General features: G+C 51.4%; 1 protein-coding gene across 6 annotated transcripts in view; it reads left to right on the forward strand.

The window, feature by feature from the left end:
- LOC142465284 (uncharacterized) overlaps positions 1-18,272 on the forward strand; it is a 52,850-nt gene that overhangs the window by 13,394 nt on the left and 21,184 nt on the right. The window contains exons 2-4 of one of the 6 annotated variants that reach the window (XM_075569297.1): positions 6,404-6,540; positions 7,034-7,217; positions 10,712-10,935. In XM_075569297.1, the coding sequence (XP_075425412.1) occupies positions 10,855-10,935 (81 nt within the window). In that variant the 5' untranslated portion in view covers positions 6,404-6,540; positions 7,034-7,217; positions 10,712-10,854. The other 5 variants (XM_075569303.1, XM_075569299.1, XM_075569300.1 and 2 more) reach the window with 5 other exon arrangements.

An 18,272-nucleotide genomic window follows, 5' to 3' on the forward strand; every position in this document is an offset into this window, starting at 1 on the left:
GAGGGGGGGTGAGAGTGGGACACGGGGAGGGGTGGGTGAGAGTGGGACATGGGGAGGGGGGGTGAGAGTGGGACATGGAGGGGGGTGAGAGTGGGACATGGAGGGGGGTGAGAGTGGGACACGGGGAGGGGGTGAGAGTGGGACACGGGGAGGGGGGGTGAGAGTGGAACATGGGGATGGGGGGGTGAGTGTGAGTGGAACATGGGGAGGGGGTGAGTGTGAGAGTGGACCATGGGGATGGGGGGTGAGTGGGACATGGGGAGGGGGTGTGAGTGTGAGAGTGGGACATGGAGAGGGGGGTGAGTGGGACATGGGGAGGGGGTGAGTGTGATTGGGACATGGGGAGGGCGGGGTGAGTGGGACATGGGGAGGGGGTGAGTGGGACATGGGGAGGGGGGTGAGTGGGACATGTGGAGGGGGGGTGAGTGGAACATGGGGAGGGGGGTGAGAGTGGAACATGGGGAGAGGGGGTGAGTGTGAGTGGAACATGGGGAGAGGGGGTGAGTGTGAGTGGAACATGGGGAGGGGGTGAGTGAGAATGGAACATGGGGAGGGGGTAAGTGTGAGTGGAACATGGGGAGGGGGGCAAGTGTGGGAGTGGGACATGGGGAGGGGGGCGAGTGTGAGAGTGGGACATGGGGAGGGGGGTGAGTGGGACATGTGGAGGGGGGGTGAGTGGAACATGGGGAGTGGGGGTGAGAGTGGGACATGGGGAGGGGGGTGAGAGTGGGACATGGGGAGGGGGGTGAGAGTGGGACATGGGAGGGGGGGTGAGAGTGGGACATGGGGAGGGGGGGGTGAGAGTGGGACATGGGAGGGGGGTGAGAGTGGGACACGGGGAGGGGGTGAGAGTGGGACACAGGGAGGGGGGTGTGAGTGGAACATGGGAGGGGGGTGAGTGTGAGAGTGGAACATGGGGATGGGGGGTGAGTGTGAGTGGAACATGGGGAGGGGGGGTGAGTGTGAGAGTGGAACATGGGGAGGGGGGTGAGTGTGAGGAACATGGGGAAGGGGGGTGAGTGTGAGAGTGGAACATGGGGATGGGGGTGAGTGGAACATGGGAAGGGGGTTGAGTGTGAGAGTGGAACATGGGAGGGGGGTGAGAGTGGGACATGGGGAGGGGGGGTGAGTGAGAGTGGGACATGGAGAGGGGGTGAGTGGGACATGGGGAGGGGTGAGTGTGAGAGTGGGACATGGGGAGGGCGGGGTGAGTGGGACATGGGGAGGGGGGTGAGTGGGACATGGGAGGGGGGTGAGTGGGACATGTGGAGGGTGAGTGAGAATGGAACATGGGGAGGGGGTAAGTGTGAGTGGAACATGGGGAGGGAGGGCAAGTGTGGGAGTGGGACATGGGGAGGGGGGGGCGAGTGTGAGTGGGACATGGGGAGGGGGGGCGAGTGTGTGAGAGTGGGACATGGGGAGGGGGTGAGTGGGACACGGGGAAGGGGGATGAGGGGGGTGAGTGGGACACGGGAAGGGGGGGCGAGTGGGACATGGGGAGGGGGGGCGAGTGTGAGAGTGGGACATGGAGAGGGGGGGTGAGTGTGAGAGTGGAACATGGGGAGGGAGGGTGAGTGTGAGAGTGGGACATGGGGAGGGCGTGAGTGTGAGAGTGGAACATGGGGAGGGGGGTGAGTGTGAGAGTGGAACGTGCAGAGGGGGGTGAGTGGGAGAGTGGAACATGGGGAGGGGTGTGAGTGGGACATGGGGAGGGGGGGTGAGTATGAGAGTGGGACATGGGGAGGGGGGGCGAGTATGAGAGTGGAACATGGGGAGAGGGGGCAAGTGTGAGAGTGGGACATGGGGAGGGTGGGCGAGTGTGAGTGGGACTTGGGGAGGGGGTGAGTGGGACATGGGGAGGGGGGTGAGTGGGACATGGGGAGGGGGAATGAGTGTGAGAGTGGGACATGGGGAGGGGGGGGCGAGTGTGAGAGTGGGGCATGGGGAGGGGGGGCGAGTGTGAGAGTGGGACATGGGGGAGGGGGGGCGAGTGTGAGAGTGGACATGGGGAGGGGGGCGAGTGAGAGTGGGACATGGGGAGGGGGGGGGTGAGTGTGAGAGTGGGAAATGGGGATGGGGGGTGAGTGTGAGAGTGGGGCATGGGAGGGGGGGCGAGTGTGAGAGTGGGACATGGGGAGGGGGGGCGAGTGTGAGAGTGGGACATGGGGAGGGGGTGTGAGTGTGAGAGTGGGACATGGGGAGGGGGTGTGAGTGTGAGAGTGGGACATGGGGAGGTGGGGTGAGAGTGGGACATGGGGAGGTGGGGTGAGAGTGGGACATGGGGAGGTGGGGTGAGAGTGGGACATGGGAGGGGGGGTGAGAGTGGGACATGGGAGGGGGGGTGAGAGTGGGACATGGGAGGGGGGTGAGAGTGGACATGGGGAGGGGGGGTGAGTGTGAGAGTGGAACATGGGGAGGGGGGGTGAGTGTGAGAGTGGAACATGGGGAGGGGGGTGAGTGTGAGAGTGGGACATGGGGAGGGGGTGAGTTACATGGGGAGGGTTGTGAGAGTGTGACATGGGAGGGGGTGAGAGTGTGAAAGTGTGACATGGGGAGGGATGGTGAGTGTGGGGGGGTGAGAGTGTGGGTGGTGCGAGTGTGACATGGGGAGGTGGGTGAGAGTGGAGAGTGACATGAGGAGGGAGTGTGAGAGTTGGGGGTGAAAGTGTGACATGGAGGGGGGGTGAGAGTGTGACAGTGACATGGGGAAGAGGGTGAAAGAGCTACATGGGGAGGGGTGTGAAAGAGACAGGGGGGGTGAAATAGAGACATGGTGAAAGAGAGACATGGTGAAAGAGAGACATGGGGATGAGAGAGACACTGGCAGGAGGGAGAGACACTGGCGGGAGGGAGAGACACTGGCGGGAGGGAGAGACACTGGCGGGAGGGAGAGACAATGGCGGGAGGGAGAGACAATGGCGGGAGGGAGAGAAACTGGCGGGAGGGAGAGAAACTGGCGGGAGGGAGAGTGTTTGAGAGACACTGGGTGGAGGGAGACACAATGGCTGGAGGGAGAGAGAGAAGCACTGGGGGGAGGGAGAGACACTGGCGGGAGGGAGTGTGTGAGAGAGACACTGGGTGGAGGGAGACACAATGGCTGGAGGGAGAGAGAGAAGCACTGGGGGAGGGAGAGACACTGGCGGGAGGGAGAGACACTGGCGGGAGGGAGAGAAACTGGGGGAGGGAGAGTGTGAGAGAGACACTGGGTGGAGGGAGACACAATGGCTGGAGGGAGAGAGAGAAGCACTGGCGGGAGGGAGAGACACTGGCGGGAGGGAGAGACACTGGCGGGAGGGAGAGACACTGGGGGGAGGGAGAGACACTGGGGGGAGGGAGAGACACTGGGGGGAGGGAGGGACACTGGTGGGAGGAAGAGACACACAATGGCTGGAGGAAGAGTGTGAGAAACACGGGGGTAGGGAGAGAGTGACAGACACTGGAGGAGGGACAGAGGGAGACACTGGGGGGAGTGAGAGAGACACTAGGGAGAGGTAGAAAGAGAGAGAGACACACTGGGGGGGAGGGAAAGAGAGAATGGGGAGAAAGTGTGGGGGGATGGGGAGACACTGAGGGGAGGGCTAGAGAGACACTGGAAGGTGAGTGAGAAATACTGGGAGAGGGAGAGACAGGGAGAGGAGTGTGAGACTGTGAAAGAGGGGAGAGAGGTCCTGAGAGGTCCTAATGTGGCGGGAAAAGAGAGATTAATAATACAGCAGAAATGGGGACGCTATTAGACAAATATCATAATATTTATTTTTAAGTGATGTAATTTGTGTTATAAATACTTTTTTTGTAGATGCGTGGCGGACGCGTCACAAAGCTGGTTCGCCCTCATTGGCTAAACCAGCTCACGTGCGCTGACGTCATGTGATTTTAATTACATCAGGCAGGGGGGCCAGAGAAATTTCATGGATGAAAAGGGGGACTCGGCCTAAAAAGGTTGCTCACCCCTGATATAGGTAGATAGATCACGTGACTACAACTGACGTAGATATACGATACATCTGGTGTTTAGTCTAAGATTGTCACTTGGTGTTCACATAGGTATAAACCTTAGTTTGTCAAAAGTACTGCTTCCGTGGTTTCATGTGTCAGGTCAGATCACTAAGCTGACTGGGACCATGCCCTGGCTCTTTAATTTTTTGTGTACTGTGGAATCATGCTTATGTGTATGTGTAGACAGCATGCGTGTAGTGTCAATCACTTGTCCGCCATTCTGTCTAGGCGGCAATAATGCAGCACAGTCCAAGTAGATGGTCCGGGGGAAGAGATACTATTGTGTGTTATACTTTGAGGTGGTATTAAGTCTATGTATCCGGACTTAATTCGGCATGAATGCGTAGCTGATCACACACATGTATTAACCTCAGGCATGCTGTATATATCGGAGGTGCCCGTAATTTGACTTAGGCCTGGGACATAGTAGGTTCAGCCTCGCTGAGCCGGGCTGAACCGCGCTGAGCAGATGTACTAACCCCCTGCATCTGTCATCAGAGACAGGCAAGTTTCAAATTTGCCGCTCGGGGAAGCGGAGGAGCGGTCACGTGATCGCTCACATCCAATGGGAAAGAGGGACTAGCCCCGCCTCCCGCTCCGCCTCCGCCCCGCGAGCGCGCTCACTGCCTCGCCTGCAAGGACAGGAAAAAGCACCATTTTGAGCAGGCGAGGCAGAGCAGGAGCGCGGCTCAGCGCGGCTGAACCTGCTATGTCCCAGGCCTTATCAGTGTTGATAATATCACCAGGGGTTATTTTAACCCTTCAGTTGTTCACTTTAATGCTGAACACATAGTCAATAGGCTGTACACTTCTTGTGCGTCTGTATATGAGTCATAAAATGATAGGAGCATTCATTAACTCGTTATTCTTTTGCTACCCGCACAAGATGAAGCAGATGTTTGCTATATGGAGAGCGCGTATATAGAGCCACAAGTATATTAGTTTAGCCTTAATTGGCAGTGCTGCGGAGTTGTTTACTTCTATCTCTGCCGTTCACTTTACGTGGCCACTGTGTAACCACAGTTACAAGCAGGATATGGCAGATATCGTTCTGTATGCTTAAAATATACAGTGCGGTTAGTGTAGGGAGAGAGTTAAATGCTCTAGAACGAACTTAGAAGTAAAGATTTATCATGTCCTAATCAACACCAGATTGCACATAGATAGCACACAAAATATAACTGCTAACCCAGTGGTGATAATAAAACGCGAGCTACGACAACGTATTCAGGAACACCTAGGATCCATTAGAAATTCTCACGACACCCCAGTATCCAGGCATGTTCGTGAACAACATAGAGGTGATACCAAGGTATTAAGCTTCCAGGGCATTGATCAAATCGCCCCGAATATCCGCAAGGGGAACTGGGACAAACAACTGCTTCAAAGAGAAGCCAAATGGATCTACACGTTGCACACCCAATCACCATCAGGCATAAATGAAGGTTTTATGTATACCTCATTTCTCTAAATAACTATATTTATCAGTAATAGTTTTGAAACACTGTCCCATCTGAAGTGACCTTTTATTAATGGATTACTAATGGATTCTCTATAGCAATACACTAAATTGCCCATTATAATCAGTAGGTCAGGATTTAGACACTTACCAATCATCAGTTTTAAGATCCTCTATTCACATTACCCCAACAGTTCCAATGGGGAACCACTAGGGGAACCGGCATCACAAAGCGTCCGTCTGGTTGCTAAGGCAACTGTGATGTAAAAAGGGGCATGACGGCACGCGGATACGCCCACCCCGGAAGAAGTCGTTCTAAACGACGAACCATACGTCTGGTTAGCCAGCAGTTATATTGTATCTGCTAACTATGCGCAATCTTATGTTGATCGTGACATGATAAATCTCTACTTCTAAGTTTGGTCTTAAGCATTTAACTCTCTCCCTACACTAACCACACTGTATATATGGTAATTTCAGCATATAGTACGATGTCTACAATATCCTGCTTGCAATTGTGGTCACACAGTGGCCACTTTAAGTGAACAACTGGGATAGAAGGAAACCACTCCGCAGCGCTGCCAATAAAGGCTAAACTAATATACTTGTGGCTCTATATATGCGCTCTCCATAACGCAAGCATCTGCTTCATCTTGTGAAGAATAACTGTAACGTACGTGCCTGTCACAAACAAGGAGGGACCCCGAAACTGAGGTGAGATGGGTAACAAACTGCACCCACAGCTACGGGGGACACACCTGGAAAGTGGAAAATAGGCGCCTGGAACCGTCTGGGAGTATAAGATAAAGTAAGATACTCGCCAGACGAGAAGGGAGATTCCAGAAGATAGCTGGTACCGAGAAAGGGAAGCTTGTGGGGAGCGCAGGTGTCACCATATATATGTATGGAAAAAATATATAAAATAGTGTGGTATGTTTAAACAAACAGATTCTGTGATCGCCGACGAAACCGGAAGTGACGCGACGGGCCGGACCGGAAGTGACGCGGCGCGACCTCGGGAGTGGGGTGGATGGAGTACACCTAAGCTGCATCGATTTTTATGTGTCTAAGCACATGTTGATCATGTAAGTGCAATATCAATTGCCTTTTTCAATATATCATTAGTGAACATACAGTGTTGCACTACAGTTGTCTTTCTTTCATTCTGTTGAGGGTTTGTCCTGCTGACATCAGGGAGTGTATACCAGCAAGGCCCCCCTGCACATTGCTGAGTCTACCCACTGCATCTATTGCTATTCAATGCTGTATTACCACTGGGAGAATGTGAGTCCCCAATCATGATTCCTGGTTAGGTTGCTGTGTTTGTTTAAACATACCACACTATTTTATATATATTTTTTCCTTACATATATATGGTGACACCTGCGCTCCCCACAAGCTTCTCTTTACCGTTCAAGATAGGAGAAACTGGATCTTCTCCCAAGAGGGTTGAGCATCAAAGTTTGCCATTTTTTATTTTATTTCATTATATTTGAGCACTTTTGTAATTTATCACATTATCTTTATTCATATATATTTCACCTTCATAAGTAGCGCCTCACAATTTTTGTTTTTCAGGTGGTACCGAGAGCCTGGGGTCCAGAGCCGGGAGGTAGGTAGGAATCCGCAAACCGAGGTGAAGGGGTCGAGAAGTCCAGGAGGTCAGCATACAAGCCGAGGGCAGGAGACGAGAGCGGATCCACAGCCAGGCCGGTTCGGTACGCAAGGGGATCACTAAAGAGACAAAGAGACAAAAACTGAGGTAGGCACGAGAAGCTAGGAAACGCTGGGGAAACCAGCGTAGTCGCTACAGTGCGGCGAAGGCGAAGTTTACCAGAAACAGGTAAAGCAGCGCCGGGGCTGCTATGCAGGAAGGCCTTGGGATGCGACAGGAACTGAGACAGATACGCCACAGGAAACGCTGGGGAAACCAGCGTAGCCGCTACAGCGCGGCGACGGCGAAGTCTGCCAAGAACAAGGAAAGCAGGATACAAGGCACAAGGAGCCCAGCAGGCCAAACATGGAGTCTGTGACATGCACAGTTACTTGCAAGTTAGATTGCAAAATCTATGTCCAGCAACTTTCTGAGGGCGGGGCAGGCACTAAATAGCACAGGAGGCCAATTAGGCCAGAGCTGCACAGGAGGCAGCAGGAGGCAGGTGATTGCAGAAGCAGGGAATAGATTGTCTGGAACCTGCAAAGCTCCGGATGGATGGGCTCCAGCCAAAGCCAGGAGTGGATTCCTGACAATAACGAGTTAATGAATGCTCCTATCATTTTATGACTCTTATACAGAAGCACAAGAAGTGTTCAGCCTATTGACTATTTGTTCAGAATTAAAGTGAACAACTGAAGGGTTAAAATCACCCCTGGTAATATTATCTACACTGATAAGTCAAATTACGGGCACCTCAGATATATACAGCATGCCTGAGGTTAATACATGTGTGTGATCAGCTACGCATTCATGCCGAACTAAGTCAGGATACATAGAGTTAATACCACCTCAAAGTATAACACACAATAGTATCTCTTCCCCCGGACCATCTACTTGGACTGTGCTGCATTATTGCCGCGTAGACAGAATGGCGGACAAGTGATTGACACTACACGCATGCTGTCTACACATACACATAAGCATGATTCCACAGTACACAAAAAAATTAAAGAGCCAGGGCATGGTCCCAGTCAGTTTAGTGATCTATACCCTGACACATGAAACCACGGAAGCAGTACTTTTGACAAACTAAGGTTTATACCTATGTGAACACCAAGTGACAATCTTAGACTAAACACCAGATGTATCGTATATCTACGTCAGTTGTAGTCACGTGATCTATCTACCTATATCATAGGTTGACACGAGTATAGGAACACTCTGTGAACCAGCCTGATTATCTGGATAAAAACTCAATACAGTAGCAACACTAACTTAATATCAGCCACGAATATACTTCAGTTGGCATAATACTACAGAGTGACGTCACCACAAGAGCCGTCTATATACACTCTCACAGATATTACGGATTAGCTACTATATTCATCCAATATCGGGTATATCGTGGCAGCACGTAGATAAATCACACCATCTATCCATGGATATGCCATACTGTGTATTACACTGACAGATTTTCACTGCGCACATATTACAACCTTCCGAATGGATACAGTCCACTGAGTAGATGCCTACTTTTGCAGGGTGTATTGTCAGTACACCCACAACAGCAGAGACATCTGCAACAGCTGTCTATGAGCAATATCATTGCAGGGCTCATTTACAGCTAACGTCCAGCGGTTCATTGACCTATAACCCTGGCGACGGTACCTACCACATCCGTGCATAATACATACACAATTTGTATGAATTCACTCTGTCTATACATACAGTATGTACAAGACATATCAGTGGACCCACATCCACACTAATTTGATGTGACTAAACTCACAGATCAACATCTATGGTATAAGTCATTTGAGACTCATACACAAGAAGTATAGTACTTTGCGCCAATATCATGATTTTATTGTTATTGTTATAGTCGATTGATACATGTTATTAAAGTTTCTTTTAAAACTGTTCATTTAAGTTTCGTACTAATCACACAGAATGATATATATAACACATGCTGCATTGTAGTGCGCCAATTAGAGGGATTCTCTGAGTGGAATGTGCCTCTTTGACACAATCCATCACCCTACCTATAGATATTGGCTACCAGGAGGCCTGAGCCTCTGCCACTGGGAGCCTGGGATACACTTAATTCCACGGTGCAGAGCCTTCACCGGCCAGGGATCCCAGTGTAGTGGGAGGAGTCCCTCACCGGAACCAATATACACAATAATACAAACAGATATATGATAACAGTATTTACTATGCATAGATTATATACCATCCACATAACACAGCCCCACAAGATATCACCCCACAGTAGCAACTCCCGACTGTAAACCCCAAAGTTCCGGAGTGCCTGGGAACTTAACCCCGAGTGTCCACCAGCTATCCCTCTCCCAAAGAGTGTGAGTGGGGGACCGTTGGTGCACTTGGTTAATACCTCCCTGGTCTTAGTCCAGACCAGGACAAATAGTAGAACTCCTCAGATCAGTGACGTAGTTCTGCGTCGTAATCTGCTGCTCCTTTCCTGGATGAATCCTTAGGCAGATGCCTCTGGAGGGGCCTCCAGTTTGATGGTACCCCTATAAATAGTCTCTATCCAGGAGTCATGGTCTGCCCCCTTGCAACAGGTTCTCCTTCAGGCAATGTCCTGCAGAATATCTCTCACTATTACTACTGTGGAGAGGGTCCCTATCTGAGGGCCTTTCCCTACAGTATGAAATGTTCACAGTATCTACTGGGGCTCAGGGAATCTATCTGTGACCTTGGGGGGTGCCTGGCCTAGTCCAAAAGAGCACTGCTCCCTGGACCCTACCTACACCCTCTCTGTCCGGATCCCAACTGCCTCTGACCTCCCAGCGCACAAACTGTATCTCTTCCTGGAGCAAGAGGTCCTTGCAGCCCTATTGGCTGTGTGTAGTCAGCTGACTTCCTGCCCCTTTGCATTATGGTGCTTGTAGTCCCCGCAGAGTCTCTATTGCAGCCGCGTGCGCCTACTGTATTGCGCATGCACGATCCTCCGCGAGTGCGCGCGTACAACCATACATGGCAGCGCCCTGCAGAGTTCCCCCATTCCAGTAAGTGTTTTATTGAGTGTATATTGTGAAGATTTGTGTGTCTGCCTGAAAATAAATAAATTACAATTTATTTTACCCAACTTGTGTGCTCAGGGCAAAATCCCGGTATTAATTTGTGTATAAGTCTTGGTCTCCCTTGACAGAGAGGAAAATGCTTGAAAGCTTGTCTTATTATATCAATTGTTAGTAAAAATAAAAAAAGGTATCACCTACTAGGGAGAGGGAGTGGCTCAGTGAGTAAAGACACTGACTGGCATTGAGAGTTTGAATCAGGGGAGCCCGGTTCAATTCCCGGTGTCAGCTCCTTGTGTCCGTGGTCAAGTCACTTTAATAGTCCCTGTGCCTCAGGCACCAAAAACATAGATTGTAAGCTCCATGGGGCAGGGACCTGTGCCTGCAAGAACATGCTGCTATTATTATTATTAATAATACTGAAGTACTCATTTCCCTCTCAGTGCACGTTGACCGAAGGAAATACCCACAGTCCCTCACATCTGTCCCTTCCACTACAGGGTGACACAGATAGGTGGGACAGTCATTTCATTGTGTCCTTTTCTGTCACTGCAGGGTCACATATACATCTCTCTCTGTCTCCCCATGTGTTGGAGGAGATTACTGTGAAGGAAGTACAATTTATATCACTAACTGCAGATGTCACCACGAAACACTTCCACAAGAGCCCATTCTTGGTGCTTCTGACTAACTCACTGATGTTGAACATGGACAAGAAGCAGATGACTGAGAGGATCTTGAATCACACCTTGGAGATTATCTACCTGCTGACTGGAGAGGTGAGGGCTGCTGGAGAAAGTCATAATGACACCACTCTTATCTCCCTCACTACAACAGGGACCTGCAGAGTGTTAATATGGGAGGTATCTGAGAAGCAATATCCAGGGACACGTGTAATTAGAGAAGGCAAGAACCCAAATGGCAGGCAAAATGTTTGGGCATGGGGAGAGCCCAGGACGACATAAGGACATGATTGGGCAGCAGGAGAGCACAGGGACAGATAGGGTCAGAGAAGGGTGTAATTTGGCAGAGGGAATTGACCCAGTGATTGAATGTACTTGGATCCAGGAAGAGACATATTTGTGCAGAGGGAGATCCTGGGCCCTCCAGATATATTATATATATTATAATAAATGGATATTTTGTGTCTGTGCTACAATTTGTTTTAATATCCACAGTGTCAGAAGTTCTGTACTGATTACACATACTTTTTAAAGTGATGTTTGTACAATCCATGGTCTTTGTGCTCATATAGGCACAGGGGAGTCAGTGAGTTTGGTGCAGTCATGTCAGTGATACAATATACATAATTGGTGGGGAGGTCACTGAATAGATTGAGTATAGAGCTGTTAACAAGAGACGTGTCCCTCTTACTGCAAAACAACACATCTGCAGGAACATGAGACATATACATACATACATACATACATATGTAACGGTATTTCTGGCCCGGCCTGACCCACCCAATCTCACATTGGCCCCTGTGGTCTAACCGGCCCCCATTACAGTGTGGTAGTGTCTGGTGGTGCACCTGTTGGCAACAGTGACTCCTGAGTCTCCCGCATGTGTGTGTGGGTGAGGAACCGTCCAGACAGGCAGCTGAGGTAGTGTGCTGAGTCTCGATGGGGATTGGAGGAAGAATACAGGGTCCTGCGTCCGCAAAGGGGATGATCCTGTTGGATCTCCGTGGTGCTCCTCTCTGTACACTCACTCCACACATGTACACGAGAGGGTTTGTGAATGAGAACATCTTTATTGGTGATGTGGGCTAGCTGCCCCTTGCAGTAGAGTCTTAGCCACTCATTCTGTAGTCAGTGCCTCCCTTTAAAAGGTGTCTCTCTCCTTAGATAGGGATTCCCTATCCCCGCAGGGATCACTGCCCTGTGCCAGGTCCCTGGACACAGTCTCCTCTGGGTCACTACAACATAACCCCCAGTCTCTTAGGCTAGTACTTGAACTTGGATGCAGATCTCTGACAGAACTCCTGCAGAGCTCCTGCAGAACTCTGGCTGAACTGAACGTAGATCTGTGCAGAACTAACTTTAGGCTCAGTGCTGTGCCTTATGTATCCTCTGGAAGCTGACACACCTCTGACATCACTAACCATGGAGTCAGAGCATGTGACCACTCCCATCCATACACAGGGCACTCCACCAGGGTGTGAGGGCAAACCTCCATAATTACTGCTGGCATGCCCACAACTTACCAGGCCTTACTGTCAGCAGGAGAGATGACTGTAGCCATTTTACATGTCCGCTACATTCTCCCCCTGGTGAATCCCATCGTCCTCGCTGGGACCTAAATTTGTATACCCCTTTTTCCAGGAAGCACTGAAATACAACACATAATTGGTTAACTTTTCATACAAATCTTCATGGTGTATAACAAAATGAATACAGTACATTCCGCCAAGCCCGCCCCGACCAGCAGCCACGAACCCGCGTAATGTATCAGTACCTCCTAAAAATAGTGATTCGGGTCAGGCTTCTTGACCTCTCTCCCGCCCATATCTATGACCGTGACGTGATAATGCCTAGGCAGTCCCCTCTCAGGCCTATATGTCACCCGGTGCTTATAGATGTTCCGGCCAATGCCCCATACCCGCACTAAGTGCTCTATGCGCTCCTCAGCCTTCTTCCCTATCACGGAACTCACTCTTCCCACTAGGTGCATTTCTATGGCCTCCCTAAGCCACCTATCCCGGTTGTCCTCTATCTCATCCATGAGAGGCTCAGGGACATACGGGTACTCCAACCCGTGGGAAGATTTATACCGAGCCATTATGGTTCTCTCGGCCCTACTAATTCTAGTCAGGTCAGCCTTACCTGCCCTCCCAGGCAACACCCATGATAGGGGCTCATCAGGATCCACGGGGTCTGATAGTATGCTAGGACCCATAGGCTCTATTTCCCTATTCTCAATCTGCAGCCATCGCTCCTGCAGCTCTCTGTCCCTCTGTTCTGGGGTAAACTCTCCCACAGCCCACCAGTAGTCCACTACATCCTCTCGCCGGATAAGGAACCGAGTGCGGTCCATCCAGGCGGAGTACCCTTCAAATAATGGGGCCCACCAACGGCTCTCCTTAAATCTATCTGACCTCCCTGACTCCCTATCATCGTCTATGGAAAATATCCCCGATGACCGTGCGGATCGTGGCAGGAACCATCTGGACGACCCCGGGGCCCTTATCGCTGGCTCGGGCGCTGTCGTGACCACTCTCAATTCTCCCCCTCCCCGAGAATCACCTTCCGTAGCGCCACTGCGCTGTCTTTCCCCAGTCCGTCTCCCTTCTCCCCCTGATGATATGTCCACGGACTCCAGACTAGGCGGGGAACCCGGGGACCGTGTGATTGGGGCAGGGGTTTTAGCTAGGGCGGGGGATTGGGCGGATGGGCAAGGAATGGGACCCCACGGGGTTACGACCCGTTCCTGGCTGTCCGTAGACTGGTCCAATGAGGACACCTCACCCTCCTCAGTCCTTGGATCGCCCCTCCAACTCCTGGGCCTTGTAGGTGATCGGGGACCTTCCCCCGATCGCCGAAGCGTCGCTGCACTCTTCCTTGGGGTTCCGCTGTCGCCACCGGAAGTGATGTCCTCCCCGGAACCGGAAACACCGTCATCGCGGGTTGGACTCCCATTCGGGATCTCTTCCTCAATGACGACATCCGGAAGCTCCGCCGTCGTCCTCACCGGAAGTGATGCCGTCTCTCCACGTGCGCCTGCGGCCTGGCATGGCCTCTCCGCTCCTACACCGTCTGCTGGGGCAAGGTAAGTGAAGGGACTCCTCTTACCCGTCCGCAGGGGTGCCGGCGTCTCTCGTCCGTCGCCGCCACGTTCCGAGGCGGAGGGACTCCGTCTCTCGGCTCGCCGATCTGCGGGGGACGTCCTGTCTTTCTGACAGCTGCTAGTACCACGGGTGTCGTCCTCCCCGGTTCCATTCTGGGCCTCGCTGCTACCTCCGCAAGTTCCCGGAGATCCTCGTCCGAGTATTCTCCCTTCTCGGTGCGGTCTGGAGGTGACCCGACTGCTGCGGTTGCGGCCGACCCAGCCGACTTGACCGGCTCCAGTCCCCTTTCTCCGGGACTCGCACGTCCTATCCACAGTGCGCCAGGGGACTCGGCGGTTCGCTTAGCCTGGTCCCCCGGGGGGTCAGCCGATTGTATCGGAATAAACGTTGGCATAGGCCATAAGTACAGTGTCCCGCAAATGGGGCAACGTGCCGCCGTGTTGACTGTGCCTCCGGGCAGCCCGCATTGTAGGCAGAGCCCGACCACCGTCTCGGTGTTAGCCACCCTTACTACCAGTAGCGCGCCGGGTACTGAGTAGGGCTGAGTAGAGACCATAGTTCCCACAGCGGAGTGGCAGGCCATTCTTTTGGTAGGGACCACTTTCAGTGTGGGTCTCTCCAGGTCAGTGGTTCCTCGCAACTGACCAGTAGAAGCTTCTGGGCCAGCCACTTCCTGCCTCGGCTCCTCCTTTCGCTGACATAGCTGGAACCCGCCCCCAGGGGTTGCAATTATGGGCGGGTCCCACAAGGGAATATCATGCCCCTTAATTAAGGCCGCGCCTCTCTCAGACCTGGTGGGCGCGGTCTGTATTTTCACGCCAGTTTCCTCCTCAGAGCTGGATTCTTTTCCCGCGGCTAGTTCCCGCCTTCTCCTTGCAGCAGCTTTGCGTGCAAAATATCCCTCTTTCTTGCAAATTGTTTCCGCGGCCGGAACTACTTTTTGTAGTGGCGCCGTCTGGATATCAGTCCCTGGGCCCAGTGGGTGCATTCCCACAGGCCATAGTTGAAAGTCACTCCCCCTGGTGGAAATCAGTGGAGGGTCCCATAGACTAAGCGGTTGACTCAGCACCGGGGCTGAGTTAGTTACTGTCCATGCAGGCGCAGCCATAGCTTTCGCGCCATGCCCCCCATCAGGGCGGGGCTCTGCTGTTCGCGCCATTCCCGGCCAGCTCTTTGCAAGTTCTGCATTGGCCATTTCTCCTGTGACTGTCCCATGCGGTTTCCCTAGCAAGCGGGAACCGCCATTTTGGTTGGCTTTTAAGCCCAAAAAGTCAGTTTGTTTGCTCTCCTCGCGGGGTTCTCCCCCAATTATTACAATTTCCTCACACTCTTCAAGGGTGGCCCCTCGGTGTCCCAGACAGGATAAAAACGGGGCAGCCACGGCCTTCGCTCCGCTCCAGAGCAGACTGGTTAACGATAGCTCGGCGACAGTTTGCTCTTCAGTGGGGTGCACGCCACGGGTGCCCTCCCCATCAGCCTCTGGTCGCCATTTTGGGTTCTCCGCACCACGCGGATCCTCCATTCTTTGGGTTGTCACACTCTCGTACCAATTATCGTACATGGGGCTCCGCTCTGCGGGGCAGCCTCCACATCAGTACAATAAAGAGTTGCTCAGATGCACCACCACATGTGTACCTGAACTAGGCTGGACTCATGTTGCACTACCTCAGGCTAGGCTCACTCTCTCAGTGTCTGCTGTGACTCCTTCCTCTCAGTCTGTGCTCCCTACGGTAAGTGTCTGGAATGGGCTAGGTACTCTGGCTCTGCCATGCAGTACTTGGGGCGTCTACCTCTCTTGGTCAGCCTAGCGCAGACCCTCTCCAGGATTCCTGACCAAGTTACAGGCTATCCCTTCTGGCGTCCTACCAACTAGCACTGCCTCAAGGTGACTCGGTCAGCTATAGCCCGGCTCCAGACCCCTCACTCCTTTCAGGCCCCTAGGTCGTCCCTGCGAACTGACAATATCCCGTCAGCCCCCTGACCACCCCTAGGTCCGTCCCTACGCAGCACAGAGTGGCAGCAGACTCTATCCCTGTTTCCCAGTGTGCCTAGCTAGAGCCTGTCCTGATGACAGATCTGATCTCAGCAGCTCGCCTCCAAATGTAACGGTATTTCTGGCCCGGCCTGACCCACCCAATCTCACATTGGCCCCTGTGGTCTAACCGGCCCCCATTACAGTGTGGTAGTGTCTGGTGGTGCACCTGTTGGCAACAGGACTCCTGAGTCTCCCGCATGATGGTGTGTGGGGAGGACCCGTCCAGACAGGCAGCTGAGGTAGTGTGCTGAGTCTCACCTAGTTCCAGTGCAGCGCCTCCACCTCATCAGGGTCCCTGCGTCCGCAAGGGGATGATCCTGTTGAGGAACTCCTCCGTGGTGCTCCTCTCTGTACACTCACTCCACACATGTACACGAGAGGGTTTGTGAATGAGAACATCTTTATTGGTGATGTGGGCTAGCTGCCCCTTGCAGTAGAGTCTTAGCCACTCATTCTGTAGTCAGTGCCTCCCTTTAAAAGGTGTCTCTCTCCTTAGATAGGGATTCCCTATCCCCGCAGGGATCACTGCCCTGTGCCAGGTCCCTGGACACAGTCTCCTCTGGGTCACTACAACATAACCCCCAGTCTCTTAGGCTAGTACTTGAACTTGGATGCAGATCTCTGACAGAACTCCTGCAGAGCTCCTGCAGAACTCTGGCTGAACTGAACGTAGATCTGTGCAGAACTAACTTTAGGCTCAGTGCTGTGCCTTATGTATCCTCTGGAAGCTGACACACCTCTGACATCACTAACCATGGAGTCAGAGCATGTGACCACTCCCATCCATACACAGGGCACTCCACCAGGGTGTGAGGGCAAACCTCCATAATTACTGCTGGCATGCCCACAATTTACCAGGCCTTACTGTCAGCAGGAGAGATGACTGTAGCCATTTTACATGTCCGCTACACATACATACATACATATTTTTTAAATGAATGATCTTAAATGAATGATCAAAAACCATATTACTTGGCTCAACAAAGACCTTAAACTTTAGAAAGGCAGATTTTCATAAACTGAGGTCTAATCTAGTAGTAATACAATGGGATGATGTTTTTGCAGGGAAAAATGTAGAAGATAAATGGGCAGTCTTTAAAACATTGTTAGAAAAGCACACGTATCAGTGTATACCCTTGGGTAATAAGTATAAAAGAAATAAGTCAAAACCAATGTGGCTAAATAAACAGGTAGGGGAGGAAATGGACAAGACGAGGAAGGCGTTTAGATTCTTTAAGTCAGAAGGGACAGAGACATCATATCAGAATTATAAGGAATGTAACAAAAGTTGTAAAAGGGCAATTAAATTAGCAAAAAATGGTAATGATAAAAGGATTGCAATAGAAAGTAAGGTCAACACTAAAAAGTTATTTAAGTACCTTAATAACAAAACAAAAAAAAAATAGAAAAGAAAATATTGGACCCTTTCAGTGTGAGATGGGCAGGTAGATTTTTGGAGATATGGAAAAAGCAGAAGTATTATACTGTACACTCTTTGCCTCTGTGTTTACCAGGGAAGATTCAATTGCAAAAGTAGTGCCACAGGAGGAATGCACAACCTATACTAATGAACTGAGGAAGAAGTTCATAGGCGGCATGATAAAATGAAAGTAAATAAGTAAATAAGTAAATAAATAAATAAATAATAAATAAGGCACCTGGATGGCACCTGGATGGCATACATCCAATAGTTCTTAAGGAGTTAAGTTCAGTAAAACCATTACATTTAATAATCAAGGGCTCCATTTCCACCGGCTCAGTACCACAAGATTGTTGTAACGCTGTAAGGAATTGGGGAACCTCCGCTCTGGCACCAACGCGTGCGCGCACCCCCGCTCTGCTTACAGAGCGTGCGTTTCTGTTTGTTATACCACACACGCCTTTATCGTGCTGGTATTTTGTCTTCCCCACCATTATTGTAACATGACCCAATAAAGGTTACATTTTAAATCAATCATTATAGACTGAAGTGAGTGCTAGTCCTAATGGGGGTGCTAGTCCTAATGGGGCTCTTTCTCTTGCCTTGGCAAGATTTCTTTGAATCCTTGATGGAGAAGGATTTAGGAGTGCTAGTAGACAGCACGCTGAGCAATAGTGCCCAAAGTCATGCAGTAGCTGCAAAGGCAAACAAGATCTCACCTTGCATCAAACGGGCAATGGATGGAAGGGAAGTAAACATAATTATGCCCCTTTATTAAGCATTAGTAAGACCACACCTTGAGTATAGAGTTTTTTTGGGCACCACTCCTTAGAAAAGACATTATGGAACTAGAGAAAGTGCTGATAAGAGCCAC

This window comes from Ascaphus truei, chromosome 13 (assembly GCF_040206685.1).
Source record: "Ascaphus truei isolate aAscTru1 chromosome 13, aAscTru1.hap1, whole genome shotgun sequence".
Lineage (NCBI taxonomy): Eukaryota > Metazoa > Chordata > Amphibia > Anura > Ascaphidae > Ascaphus > Ascaphus truei.